We start from the raw sequence: 14,906 nt of genomic DNA, 5'->3' as shown, positions 1-14,906 counted from the left end.
GTAAAGAAAGCAAGTAATGTACAGAACATCACACTTGCAACATTTGAAACTGAAAGTTATAATGTGATTCCAAATCTCATGGAAAATACATTTAACAATAAGTGAATACTATTTTTTATGACTCACTAATTCTGTTCAGATTATATCTCCTTGGTTTTTAATCCACTCAATATAGCCAAAGTGATTCAGGGAGTGAACAATACCGTTTAAGTTTGCAAACAGACAAAATAAAGGGATTTGTGATAGCACACATTTTAAAGAATGCATCTATAAGTATAATATAGTGTATCGTTTCATATTTTCATTACAATTGTTTCCTGTGAAACATTCTAAACATTATAAGACACTACAAAAATGCTGAAGTAAATTCTGTGGCATTTTTGAAATCAGAACTGATAGTTCTTACCTGAAGACACAGTCAGTGATCACCCAACAAAGAAACAACATCTACTAAGGGAATCTGATATACTTTCTATCTCATTTTTAAGTGTCTCTTCGTTCATTTCTTAGCTTTGAATGTCAGTGTTGTGAGTAGCATCCATAAATTCTTCAGGTGGTCAGTCAGTAACTCATGCTTATTTCTGAATATGGTTTATCTGTCTTATGAATGGAACTTGTGCCAGAGCTCCTCTCAAGTTTGCCCATTAGTGTACTTTTAACTAACAATCAGTAGTTAAGCTAAAGCAACCAGCCAAGTGTAGATTAGAGATGGAGTCTAAATCATCACACTGACATTTTAACTAAATGTGAAAGGATACAAATGTATAAAATATACAAATAAGTTAGAGTCCCAGTACTTTCTTTTCCAAATATACCACTTGTTTGTAGTATATGAGTTAGTTACATCTGTAACACGTTGGTGACAATTGATTATTTAAGGTAACAGTTTAACAGTCAGAACATTTATTGCATAAATGAGTACATTAGTGGGTAATTTTTGGGTATTTACAGAAAACGAAATGCACAGAAAAATATGCATTACAGATACAGTGTGTTGTTAAACATGAGTTTTTTTCCCTTTCAAATGTTTCATTCAACAATCAGTGTAAGAAACATATATATATATATATATATATATATATATATATATATATATATACACACATATATATATATATATATATATATATATATATATATACACACACACACACACACACATATATATATATATATATATATATATATATATATACACACACACACACACACACACATATATATATATATATATATATGTATGTGTGTGTGTTTTTAATTTTTAAATGACTTAAATATTCTGCAAATTAACTGAATTCATGAAAAGTGCTTTTCCTCAAAAAACAAACAAAAAAAAAAAAAAAAATTTTTTGTTTTTTCTAAATATGTTTATTAGATGGAAAACTATTGTTTGATCTTGCAAAAACATATCAGTTTGTTTTGGAAATACTAATCCTTTAATAGCATTAGACACCACATTTCAAGGAAAGGTAACGGCTCTATGTACTTCCATGGTTCAGTGATTCTTCTTTTTCAGACTTCTGCTTGTTCTCCTTTGTGATATTGAGTATTCCTTCAATGTCCTCAATCGCCCTCTGTAATTCAGTCAGACAGAACATATATTATTACAGCCTTTTGTCATTTGGTTTATTGTTAAGCTGATAGTTAGGGCACAGTTAAGATATATTATCCTGACACAGGATTAACACATGCTGTAGGTCAAAGTAGGTTAGTTGCAGGATGTTAGGATGACTTAGCTGTGTACATCATTTAAAGTTATAAACCAAACATTCTTAACAATGTCAACAACAAAAAATGATTGGTGATTAAAATGCATTAGTATTAATGTTCAGGAAATAAATACACATAAAAATACAAGCACTGCATACAAGAATTTGTAATATAAAAATAATACATTAGATTCACATATGCATTTTGAACCTAAATATTCAAAATAATTTTTCATTAATTGGCTATACATTTTGAAAATGCCACACTAGTAGTGCAGAAGCTGAATATGAAATAGCTTAGAAGATCTACACAAACTGCTGGTCGCTTTGGCAAACCACTGGGTGGATTATAGTCAGTCAGTCAGTTAATGTCTGTCATTAGAGTTGTCTGAAATGTTCTAAAATTGGTACTTTTTTCATTACTGATTCATATTTGTTTCATTGCTTATTGGAAAAAATATTCAAAATTACAAATGTAAAATGCATTCTAACAAATGTTGCTGTCTTAAACAAGAAATACATTTAAAATAATAAGGAAGGTGAATCAAAGAACATATATATTTATGGGTGGTCCTGAAAATGTGTGCAGGGGGCCCATAGTTTGAAAACAGTCTGGGGATCAAGGCACGCTTAATCCACCACTGGCCAGGTGCAGTTTCAATTAATGTGAGTTTCAATGTATTTTCAATGACTGTGAGCTCCAATGAAAGAGAAGTTTACTGTTGCTCATGCTAAGTCTGTTTTCAATGTGCAACTGTTTTGTTTTGTTTAGCAAATGGCCATCATGTTTGTTATAAGATTTGAAAGCAGTGTTAATGGCGCAACAGATAGCACACTTGCCTTTGATGCAGAAGGATGTGGGTTCTATTCCCGCACCACATAGATGAATTGCTGACATTGCAGTACAGCATAAAGGTGCTGCTGCACTCTTGAATGTGTCATCCTTTGGATGAGATATTACACCGAAGTTTTATCTGCCTTAGTTGGTGGTAGCTTGGTTGGATGTAAAAGATCCTAAAATCCCACCTCAGGTCTCGGTCTCCCCTGAAAAGAGGCTACTAACCTAGTCAACAAAGGATAAATAAATTAAAAGTTTTTTTTAAGAGAATACATTAAATTTTTTTTTTTAAAAGAGGAAACAGCCTACAGAAGTGAGGTGAAGCATCTGATAGACTGGTGCGATAGCAACAACTTAGCATTGAATGTCACAAAAACCAAAGAACTGATTGTGAAGAAGGTCTCAGGAAGCACATAAACCTCTAGAGATAAAAGGGGTTTGGAGAATGAAAAGCATGGAATTTCAGGGAATAAACATCAAGGAGAACTTGTCCTGGACACAGCACACCAATTACACTGTCAAAACAAGTGCAGCAATAGTTGCACTTCTTAAGGAAACTGAGAAAAGCAAACTTGTCACAGTCCATCCTCCAAGAATTTTACAAGTACACCATCGAGAGCATCCTAACCTATGACATCATCATCCGGTATAGGAATTGTAATGCCTCCAACCGTACGGCTCTCAGGCGAGTAGTAAGGGCAGCAGAAAAAATCATTGGCTCTTCGCTTTACACCCTTGGAAGACTTGCAAGAGACTCTCTGCATAGGAAGAGCCAGAAAAATAACCCATGACTTTACCCATCCTGCAAGTGACATATTCTCCTGTCTCTCCTTGGGCAGAAGACACAAAAGCATGCACTGCAAGACTTCCAGGCTGAACAACAGTTCTTTCCCCATATCTATTAGACTGTTGAACTCTGTTGACAGGTGAACCAAAAGAAAGTCAGCTCCTTCACTCCCTCCCAATCACCTAGGCATGTATATATCTGTCAGATCAGGAAGAGTACACATTATAGGCTCATCACGTTCTACTAATTTTAATAGTTTTACTCAGTTCATATGAGTGCAATATAGATAGTTACTGTCCATATTTGAATGTGCAATTCTGTCTGTTCTTCACCTGTACCCTTATATTAGAATTCAAGAGAGTGCAGTATACACTGTGCAATATGTATATGTTGTTCTATTTCTATTTATATGTTATGTTTTTGTGATATCAAATTACTTTTCACTATAATATTTTTCTGTATGTATGTCCTTGATCTGGGAATGAAGCAACACAATTTCATTCAGTTACAAGGTGGTGTAGATTTGAATGACAATAAAGTTTATTGTGACTTTGAAATTAAATCCACATCTCTGTAATTATTCAAAAGTAAAGCAGAAAACAGCATGCACACTTGACAGTTTAAACTCATTATATCCGAGTTACGCCTCCAGGTGCATCTGCAGTTAACTCCTACTGATGCTTCTAGGTGTCAAATATTGCTTGTTCATATTTGCATCAATAATTCTAAAACCATGCTATGCACAAGGTTTTTAAAAGATTTCATCTTAAAGCTTATCATCATCATCATCAGCCCCCTTTTTCCCATTTTTCTACATGGGGTCGGGGTATTGTGTTAACTGTCGCCAACTCTCTTGATTCAGTGCCACACTCCTGCCTTCTTCAACACTCATGCCTGACTGCCACATATCTTCTTTCACACAATCCATCCACCTGTTTGTTGGAAATCCTCGCTCCCTCTTACCTTCTTCCTGTCTGTCCCAAATCTTCCTCACCAGATTGTCTTCTGCTTTTCTACATATGTGCCCAAACCACCGTAGTCTGTTCTCTTTGATATTTTCTGCAACTGGAGCTACTTTGGCTTCTGCTCTTTTGCCCTCATTTCTTTGTCTGTCTCACAGTGTGCATCCTATCACCTTTCTCAGTCACTTCATTTCCATCACCTCTAGCTTCTTCAACTATTCTGCCTTTACTGATCAGGTTTCTGTACCATACAGTAGTACTGGTCGCACCACTGTGTTGTACACCTTACTTTTCAGCTTCTTTGGCATTCTTCTGTCATAGACTACACCTGATACTCTATGCCAGTTGGCTGGAGCCCCTCTGATTCTAGCTTTGACCTCTTCATTCAGACTACCCTTTTCCTCAACTACTCCTCCCAGATACTTGAAGCTGTTTACCTGTTCCACTATCTTCCCTTCTATCTCTATTCTCAGCTTCTTCTGATTTCCCCAATTTGCTGCCATTACCACCATCTTATCTGTGCTTAGTTTCATCCCATGTGCCTTCAGATTTGAATTCCATTCTCCTATCCTTTGCTGAAGTGCTAGTTCAGAGTCTGCCTGTACTGCCACATTGTCTGCATACAGCAGCTTTGTTGATCCGTCCCCCCAACCTGTTTGCTAATGTAGTCATCACTAGTATGAACAGCAGTGGGCTCAGAGCTGAACCCTGATGTACACCCACACCCACTGGGAACCCCTCTGTGAGGCCAAACACCATCCATATGTGAGCCATTGGGTCCTTGTACATAGCCTGCACTAATTCTACCAATGTTTCTGGGACTTCAAACCACTGCAGTACTGCCCAGATTAGCTTTCTTGGGGCCTTGTCATATGCTTTCTCCAAATCTAGGAATGCCCAGTTGGACTATTTCCTCATCTCTAGCTTCTACTTAAGTATCTGTCTCAATGCAAACATCGGGTCAGTTGTGCTGCATCCTGATCTGAATCCAAACTGCTCATCTCCCATCTTACATTCTACTACTCTGCGTATCCATTTATTGATCACCCTCTCCAGAAATTTCATGCAATGTGATAGGAGTTTGATGCCTCTATACTGCCCACAGTTGTGGATGTCCCCCCTGTTCTTGTACACTGGCAAGAGTATGCTTATTCTCCAGTCATTTGGGATACGCCTCTCCACACTGCTATTACTACCCTCAGGAGCCATTGCTTCCCTATCTCACCCAGCATCTTTATCATATCTGCTGTGACCTCATCTGAGCTTGCTGCTTTCCCTGACTTCATCTTCCTTAGTACTGTTCTTACTTCTTCTAGGGTGGGCTCCTCTTCTTCTCTCATTCTAGGCTATTTCTGGAGCAGTACAGCTTCTGTGGGTTTTTCTTTCATTCAGAAGCTGCTGGAAATACTCCTTCCATCTGCCTTTGATGTCCTCTGGGCTGGTGAGTAAGTTGTTGCAGGCATTCCTTATGAAGGGTGAGACTATCTTCTTTATCTTTCTGTTTTTGCCTTGCAACCTGATATAGTTTCTTTGTGCTCCTTGCTGAGTCACTTTCCAGAAGTTGGTACAGTGCCTCTGTTGCCCTATTCTTTGCTATTGCAACTTCTTTCCTAGCTGCTTTGTTAGCCAACCAGTAATCCCTCCTAGCCTGGTCAGTCTTTTCTGTCTCCCACTTCTTCCTGCACTCCTTTTTTCTTTTGATGACTTCCTGGACTTCTGCATTCTACCACCAGCTTTTCTTATGTACCTTATTTCCATACCTGGCTCGGCCACATATCTTTTCTATAGTCCTAACACATGCTGTTTTAATGTGCTGCCATTCTTCTTCAACTCCACCTATTTCCTCCTCTTCTTGTGGTGCTAGAGCCCTGAATAATTCCTTGAACTGTTGTACTTTCTCTCCAATCAACTTCCAGGTCTTCGGCCTGGTCTCTGTTGATCTTAGAGCCTTCTCTCTGCACTGCTTGCTGCTGATTGTGGCAACTAGTGGTTACTGTTTCACTGGGCATGACTTTGCAATCATGGATTCTGCCCCAGTGCCTTTTCCTTACTAGGAGGAATTCTACTGGAGTTGCATGTTGACTACTCTTGTATGTGTTCTTGTGACTGTCTCTCTTTCTGAGCCATGTGTTGGCTACTATCAAGCCATTTGCCAGACAGAAGTCTAGAATGGCTTCTCCTTCTTTATTCCTGTTGCTCCACCCATGTCGACCCAGGCAGTCCTCATAAACTGTTGTATCTGTCCCGATATGTGCATTCAAATCACCCATTATCAACACCAATTCATGTTGTCCTGTTTTATCTAGTAGGTTCTGCAACTGCTGTCTGAATGCACTCTTTTCCTCACTATCACAACCCTGCTGTGGGGCATAGGCTGAGTTTATGAATACTGCCCTATCATTACACTGGAGTCTGACTGACATGAGTCTGTCATTAATTCTGATGAAATCCCTTATTGCCTTCTGAAGCCTCTCTCTCACCACAATTCCTACACCATTTCTAGCCTGCCCTCCATATGAGTAGTAGACTCTGGATCCCAAGCCATGTGGCTGCACTGCCCTTCCATCTCATCTTCTGGATACATAGTATGTCCAGCCTCCTCCGTATCATCATGTCATCCACTTCCAAGCTGCGTCCTGTCAGTGAACCTACATTAAGCGTAGCAATTCTCAGTTCATGTTTGGCAGGTTGGTTGGTTTTATGTCCATCTTTCGGTCAACAGAGCTATCCCAGGTAACCCAGGCTGGGCAACCAGACAATGGCCAGCCAGTAGCATATTGACCCAGGACTGCTGGGCTTTATGGCTGGTGGGCACACACTGGCCAATAGGGGCACATATATCCCTCCGACCATTAGCAAGGGTCCCTGGCATGGGTCAGAGTAGGCCAGGTCCACAACCCACTTATCACCAGTAACAACCCATGCCCATTTTTGGCGACATTAGTCAACATGACCGGATCACCTAGAGCCCTATTTTACACCATTGAGTGGCTAGCCCTGCCACGGCATGCAGTCTGTGATCCGTGTTCTCCTATCTTGAGGATACTGCGCACCACAGTAGATGCCCAAAGCAGTTGGTCTGTACAACTCTTCCCCCTATAGGGCACCACATAGAGTCTGTGCTGCTGCCCACAGCTCCATTCATTGGTGAGTTTGAGATGGAAACACTCAGCATGTTTTTTGGACATAGGAGAAACTCCATGGAGACACAGGGAGAACATGCAAACTCCAAACAGGCATTGGCCGGAGGTCAGGATCGAACCTTGTGCATGGGAGGCGAATACCTTAACCACTAAGCCATCTGGTATTTCATCTTAAAGCTTACACAATAGCAACTCAACTGCATTAATATTTGTCCTCTGTCTAATGGAGGTAAATAGATATTAACTGTTGTTTTTATGAGATGAATTTATATAGATATAATTTTCACATTTTTCTAAATATCTCAACAACCAAGTAACACAGTCAGAACTCCTTAACCTCATATGAAAACTCTCAGCTAGATGAATAAAATACTGCTGACAGTATGTGTGCAACTAGAGTGGTTGCTGAGATATTGTAAGTTGTTTACAAAATATTATTACTGTAAAAGTTACTGCGTTTACTGTGACTTATAAAATTCAGTTTAAGACCTAGAACCTAAAGAATACTACCACTATAAAAATAGTTTGTGCTGAGGAATTTGACATTCATACTTCTTTAATAATCCATATTGTTCCAGAGATACGAACATTTGTTTGAAATGTGAAGACATAATTTCATTCTGTGAAGACTTTATCTCCGGCCCATTGGAAGTTCCACTGCAAACTTCTTGAGCTCCATTGGAGTGAATGAGAGTAATGTTTACGGTAGATGGAAAGAGAGAGAAGTAACAGGACACTGGAATGGCTGGGGGGTGGGCTATTACCCTGCCTAGGGCTCCATTTGACCATGATCTGGCTCTGCATACAGGCATGCAAACAACACATGAACATGTACATATCCCATGCGCAAACACAGTCCCCTTACACATTTGTGCCTGACTCTCCATACACAGACAAGCAGACACAAACACACACACACACACACACACACACACACACACACACACACACACACACACACACACACACAAAGCATATGTGCCAACAGGTAAGTGAGCAAATATGCATGTGCCTGAACATACACATTTCACTAGTCATTTGTACCTGACTCCCCTCTACACATGAACTCACACACACACGAGCTTGCATGAGCACACACAGTACATGTACATACAGGCAAGAAAACAATACACACATGCATGCAAGTGCACACACACACACACACACACACACACACACACACATATGCACTCATGCATGTGCCGATGCGCACACACAGCACACGTGGATACAAGCAAGTGAACAACACTCGTGTGCACAATGTGAGCTCATGCACACATACAAATGAGTGCACATGTGAGCACAGGCATGTGTGCATGCTCACATGGGTACAAACACACACACACACACACACACACACACACACACACACACACACACACACACACACACACACACGCAATCACACACACACACACACACACACACACACACACACACACACACACACACACACACACACACACACACACACACACACACACACACACATTCCATAGAAACCTGTAGTGTAATTACTGTATATGCAAACTATTTCTGCATGCTGCTAACTTGATGTAGCACCCAATGAGAAACAGATGGAAAGGGTTATGCTAACACCAATGTTCACACCCCAGCCAGGGATAAATCCTGTTTCAATCTTTCCACACAGTGATACAAGGAACTTGTTGCTTGTCCCTCTCTAACATACATGATAAGCAGGTGGGGTATTTCGTTTAGATGCTTTAATACATAGGAACACATCAGGATGGGTAGCAGCATCATCAAATAAAAATGGACTAGTTAACAGACAGAACTTACATACATACATGCTTACATCTCAACAGCTTACTACAAAATGGCAGTCAGGCTTGCATGTGCTCAGTATCTATACACCTGTGCAAGCCCTTGGATAGTTTCTTAAAGATACATACTCACATATTGATCTACATCCTCCCTCTTAAAAAGATTGCCCTTAGTAAAAACAACATTGGAGTTAGATATGCATTATCATAGACATTAGAAACAAACACAATGTTTATGTCCAAGTTGCCGTGTATCTGTTACATCATCTGGAGATACGACCAGATCTGGTAACATAACAATCCAGACTGAATTTAGCAACACGGACAATCTTTGGTGAACAACTCATATCAGTAACATCTGGATTCGTCACAGGAATAGGAATATTTCCTGGAACTTCCTCTGGAACTGGAACACTGGACAACTCACTCTGAGATAAAAAGTCTTTTTCACAGACTATGTGCTGTGGTATAGGCTCAGACACTGGTCTCAAATGTTTCGGATTCCACCTAAACTCTGCTCCTTGTGATTCCACAATGTACGATCTTGGCTCTGGGCAAATACTCTTCACGACTCCAATCCGATTATAACCTTTGAACGTTTGCATCCTTACCTCTTCTCCTTCTTGTAATGGATTGAGCAATTTTCTGGTTTTATAATAGTAGGAATTTTGGGTTAAATGCTTCCTCAACAGACCTGACCTGTTGTTCTTGACATATGGAACCAACAATTGACTACTGATTAGTAATGTGGTTCTGGTTTATCTTGACAGAAGTCTCCGGGTAGGTGAACCAAGACTTTTATCATCAGGAATATTTCTGAAATTCAAGAGCTTTAGGAAAACATCACAATGGTCTCATTTTGACTTCTCTAGTAACTGTTTTGCACTTTAAACTGCACGCTCTGCCAAACTATTTGACTGCGGATACTCAGGGCTACTCGTGACATGAGTAAAGTCTCATTCTTTGGCAAATGTTTTGAACTGTCGGCTTGTAAACTGCGTGCCATTGTCAGAAATAACTTTGTGTGGACTACCATGGACTGCAAAATGGTGCTTCATCTTAGTAATGCCAGTACTGGATGCCAGGTTAGGAAGTAGGTCAATCTTGAACCAATTAGAATAAGAGTCTACAAACACCAAATAATGTTGACCATTCCATTCATAAATGTCAGTATGTACTATCGACCAAGGTAGTTCAGGAATCTGGTTTAGCTGCAGTGGTTTCTTCTGTTGATGTGACTTAGTACTATTACACACAAAACAATATAAACGTACTCTGTCAGTGTCTTGTGACATAGAAGGCAAAAATACTAGCCTTCTCGGCCTTCTTTTGGCAGAGTCGGTTCCTGGGTGACATGATGCAAGGCAGTAATGTACTCTTGTTGCAAGGACTTAGGAACAATTACTTTTGGACATTTCATAATGATCACATTGTCAAGAAAAAAATCTCATCTCTGTATGGAAAAGAAGGTTGTACTTCTTGAGGTAAGCTAGATTGCTTTAATGGCTATCCTTGATTGATAAAGTAGTTGAGCCTCTGTAAAACTGGATTTCTGGCTGTGTGATCTCTTAGCTCATCAAGATGTGTGGAAGAAAAATTTCTCACTTCCATGACTTAAAATCAAGGTTCTCATTCTCATGCCATTCAGTGTTGTTTCTGGGTGATCTGGATAGTGTATCAGCAAGATAAAGGAGTTTGCCTTTCTTGTTGACGAGTGAAATTATACTTTTGCAGTCTAAACATCATACGTTGCAATCTGGCTGGAGCTGAATGCATCCAAAACTTTTAATAAAAAATAAAACAGAATAACCAAGAATACAAGGTAAGCGATTTCACAGTCCTCAGACTGCTTCCTCAGACCTATTAAATAGTGCTACACCTGAACAAATTTAACAATCAAGGCAAACAATCAGCTGCTGTGAAATAGTTACCTAAGAAAGTGCTTACCTCGTATTCTTGGTTGTTCTGTTTTATTTTTTATTAAAAGTTTTGGTTTTATTTGAGCCGTGGTGATCGTTCTTTCTTTTTGATATATTTTAAGTACATTGTTGTTAGAACGGTCTTTACCAGCCTGTTGGACTTTTTTTTTCTCTAGTAAATAAATGACCAACATAAGTAACCTAACAAACACACAGTGAACAGCTGAAGCGACAAAAACTGCACTAGTAACTAAAAGACAGCCAGGCAGCAACAGCAGTAGTCCAATGAAGGTCTATCCCTCAGCAGTGTACCAGGATAACAGGAAACACACAGTTCCAACAATACAAATTTTTATTCTGGGGGAACTCTGGATATCAGTGGAAATGGGTAAAAAACATACAGGAACATTACTGTCCAAGGAAAAGAAAAGAAAAGATCTGTCTTCCAGGTCTTCTTGCATGGAGCCCTGGAGTGGACTCTTGCCAGCTGATTCTTTAGAGAGGAGGCAAATGGTTCTATTAGAGGAACTCCCCACAGATGCATCAAATATTGGAAGACAGCCTTGACATGAGCTTTGATTTAGAGATAGCTGAAGCAGAAAAGAATGTTTATTAGAAGAGGCTATGATGTCCAGCTGGACTGGGAACCTAAACAAAAAATTATGGACTTGAGGTATTCTGTTAACTCTCATGGAGATTCTCATTATGTCCGTGCTAGTGGAAAATATAATGTTTGTATTGCTGGAAATACATCTACCAATACAGCTATGAACAATGGAGAGCAGAAGAAAGTTTTCTTAGTGACAACTTATAATGTTATAACTCAGGAAATAGTTAAAAAAGCACGCAGCTTGCGGCCTATGCTCCTAAGGGATAACATTTTGAACTCTATACTACCTGATTTTGTGAGTATTGCATATAAAAGAGCTAGGAATGTGTCTGACATTCTGGTACATAACCAGTTTTGTTTATCAGATGTTAATGTCAGTCAGAACTTAAGCATAAATAAAGGCACTGTTCCATGTGATGGCTGTTCCATCTGGCAATATGTAGTAAGCTCTTTTCCCTATATTAATGGCATCAAGTTTACAACTAGGCATGAATACAGTTGTAACATGGAGGGGGTTAGTCTATGTGCTGAGATGTGGATGTAAGAAGTTTTGCATAGGGGAAACTTATAGGAGTTTTAGGGTCCGGTTGCAGGAACATATTAGGGACATAACAAATTAGAGAGTCCCCTTGGGAGTCATTTTTTGATAGCACACAACTCTAACCCTGATTCTCTTAGGGATGTGTCTTGGGAAAATTGCAAGTTGGCATAGGTGAATGTGTGTCTTTAAAAAAAGAAACTCTTAAAAAAAGATACCCTGCTGATTTTAAAGTATGGTACTTTGGAGCCTCAGGGACTCAACAAAGAATGTAATTGGAAGTATGTGATTTGAATTGTATGCTTAACTGAGTAATTGATTTGAGTAATATGCTGTATATAAGCAAACAGTATTTTGTAGTGTTTTTACTCTTGGAAGGCTGTGTAAGTCGAGACGCTAAGTGTTTCATTAAATTCTCTTACTTCTTGGATCGGTGGTCTTGGTGGTATTTTATCATTTTATTTTTTTTTTTAATTTGTATTTACTAAATTTTGGAAGACACCCTGATCTAGTTTGCATAAGAGAGGTTCTGTCTTGCCCTATTCAGTTTGTCTGCCACACAATATTATCCTGAAGGAATGAAGGATGCCTGTAGAGTAAGACTGTGCTGTGAAGTTATATCCCAAGCTAACCTGGCTAGTCTGCAAAGTGGGAATGATATTGCCTGAAACAGCTTGAAGAGGTCCTGGAGACCAAAGATTCTTCAGAAAGTTCAGTGCATTCATCAGGGAAGCAAATGTGCTTCCATTTGTCTAAGGTGTTCCATGCACCTTGCACCATTATCCCTCCTGAAACTACTCCCTAAGCAAAGTCAGATGCATCTGTAATGATTGACTGGTTTGAAACAGGGACTGAGAAGGGGAGACCCAAATGTATTGATAATTACTGTCTCCACAGAGTAATGTCTCTACTGAAAAATCCCAGCTCTGGGATTTGAAAAAAAATACAAGGGATGATGATGCTGGACCAAAGAGACTTCAGATACAATTGTATCTTTCTCATGTAGAGTCTTGAAAAACAAACAAAGCCAGTGGCAATCTCCAAAAAAATAATGTATTGCTTTCGTTGAACAAATAATCCAACTTCTTCAGACACAAAGTACAAATAAACCATTCCATTTAAAATATTTCGACAGGAAATGACATCAGCAGTAAATGGAATCATAAGCAGTCACATTACTCATAAAGAATATAAGTATAAAATGCAATATTCATACAAACCTACTATAAATAATTACATGTTAAAACCAATATAAAAATAACATATGTGCAAACATTATAAATGCATTATAATTTCATTGTAATACCTCCCAAACAAAAAACTGAAAATAACTTTTCACCTTTGAAGTGCTTTTAAACTTAAAATGCATTTCAAGGAGCAATGCTCATTGAGGCCTGGAAAAGCAGAGGCATTTAATTTAAGCTACCAATATAGTTCTCTACTTTCTAAAATTAATTGCCATGGACCACCCCTTTTATTTTTTGTTACTTGCTCAATAACCATATATTCAAAGGAATGACCCTCATGTTCCATGACATGCCTGGCCAGGGCATTGTTGCCATTACACCTGCTTATGCTGTATTGATGTTCATAAATTCTCTCCTTGAGGTGTCTCTCAGTCTTTCCAATATAAAAAGCAGCACAGCATTGGCATAAGGCAATGTAAACAACCCCAACACTTTCACAATGAAATCTTCCTTTCAAATAATAAATAGTGTCAGAAATGCAGAACCTATTTGACACCTTTATGAGATGGCAACTCCTGCAGCACCCACATCTAAACCTACCAAATGTAGCCCTGTGATAAACATTAGGATTCTCTAATAAATTCTTAAGATTAAGGCCAAGTCTAAATATCATACTAGGGCCATCAGTCAACTTCTTTCTGACTGAAACATCTTCTGTCAATAAGGACCAATTCTTAATAAGTATATTCCTTAAATGTCCAGCATCTAAGGAATAAGGTGTGCTGAATTGTAATGTATAACCCATGCTGGTATCAGTAGTAGTTATAGCCATCTCATCAAGAGAATCTGCATAAATGGTGTCAGGAGTGGTTGATTCTCCATTTAACAGGGGTTTAAACCAACCAGACCACCTCTTAGCAACCACCTCATCAATGATAGTGGTTAAAAGATCATCAGGGTAGGACCTAGCTGAAAACATCTTTCTCAAGTGTTTGCATTCCAGCAAAACATCATCATTGAGTGTGACTATTCTGGCCGCCCTCACTAACTGGCCCTTAACCACTGCCTCGTTCTGATAAAAGGGGTGGTTACTCTCATAGTGTAAGAAATTATTAGAGTATGTAGCTTTCCTGAAAATTCTAGCTACATATCTCGAATTCTGAAGGTCCTTAGAAAGGAAAATGTCCAAATAAGAGATAGATTCAATGCCAAATTCAAAGGTGAAATTTAAAAAAATCAGTTAAACTTGAAATTTCCTCCTCAAACATCACAGCTTGGTTGTTATCACCTTTGAAAATGATAAAAATGTCATCCAAAAATCTAGTGTACCAGACAACATGTTGCTTAAAGCTATCACATTTGAACAAATATTCCTCCTCCCAAAAAGCCATCACACTATTCGCAAAACCCCCTCCACAAGGGGAGCCCA

General features: G+C 38.9%; 1 protein-coding gene across 3 annotated transcripts in view; it reads right to left on the bottom strand.

Moving 5' to 3' along the window:
• Window positions 1-1,256: 1,256 nt before the first annotated feature.
• The window catches only part of IQCH (IQ motif containing H), a 4,045,691-nt gene continuing 4,032,041 nt past the window's right edge, over window positions 1,257-14,906 (bottom strand). For all 3 annotated transcript variants that reach the window (XM_044077880.1, XM_044077881.1, XM_044077882.1), the window contains one exon: window positions 1,257-1,574. In XM_044077880.1, the coding sequence (XP_043933815.1) occupies window positions 1,479-1,574 (96 nt within the window). In that variant the 3' untranslated portion in view covers window positions 1,257-1,478. The remainder of the gene's footprint in view (window positions 1,575-14,906) is intronic.

This window comes from Protopterus annectens, chromosome 7.part0, assembly GCF_019279795.1.
Source record: "Protopterus annectens isolate FY-2018-M chromosome 7.part0, PAN1.0, whole genome shotgun sequence".
NCBI lineage: Eukaryota > Metazoa > Chordata > Ceratodontiformes > Protopteridae > Protopterus > Protopterus annectens.
Note: the sequence above shows the minus strand (reverse complement) of the source record. Positions and strands in the feature narration are given on the sequence as shown.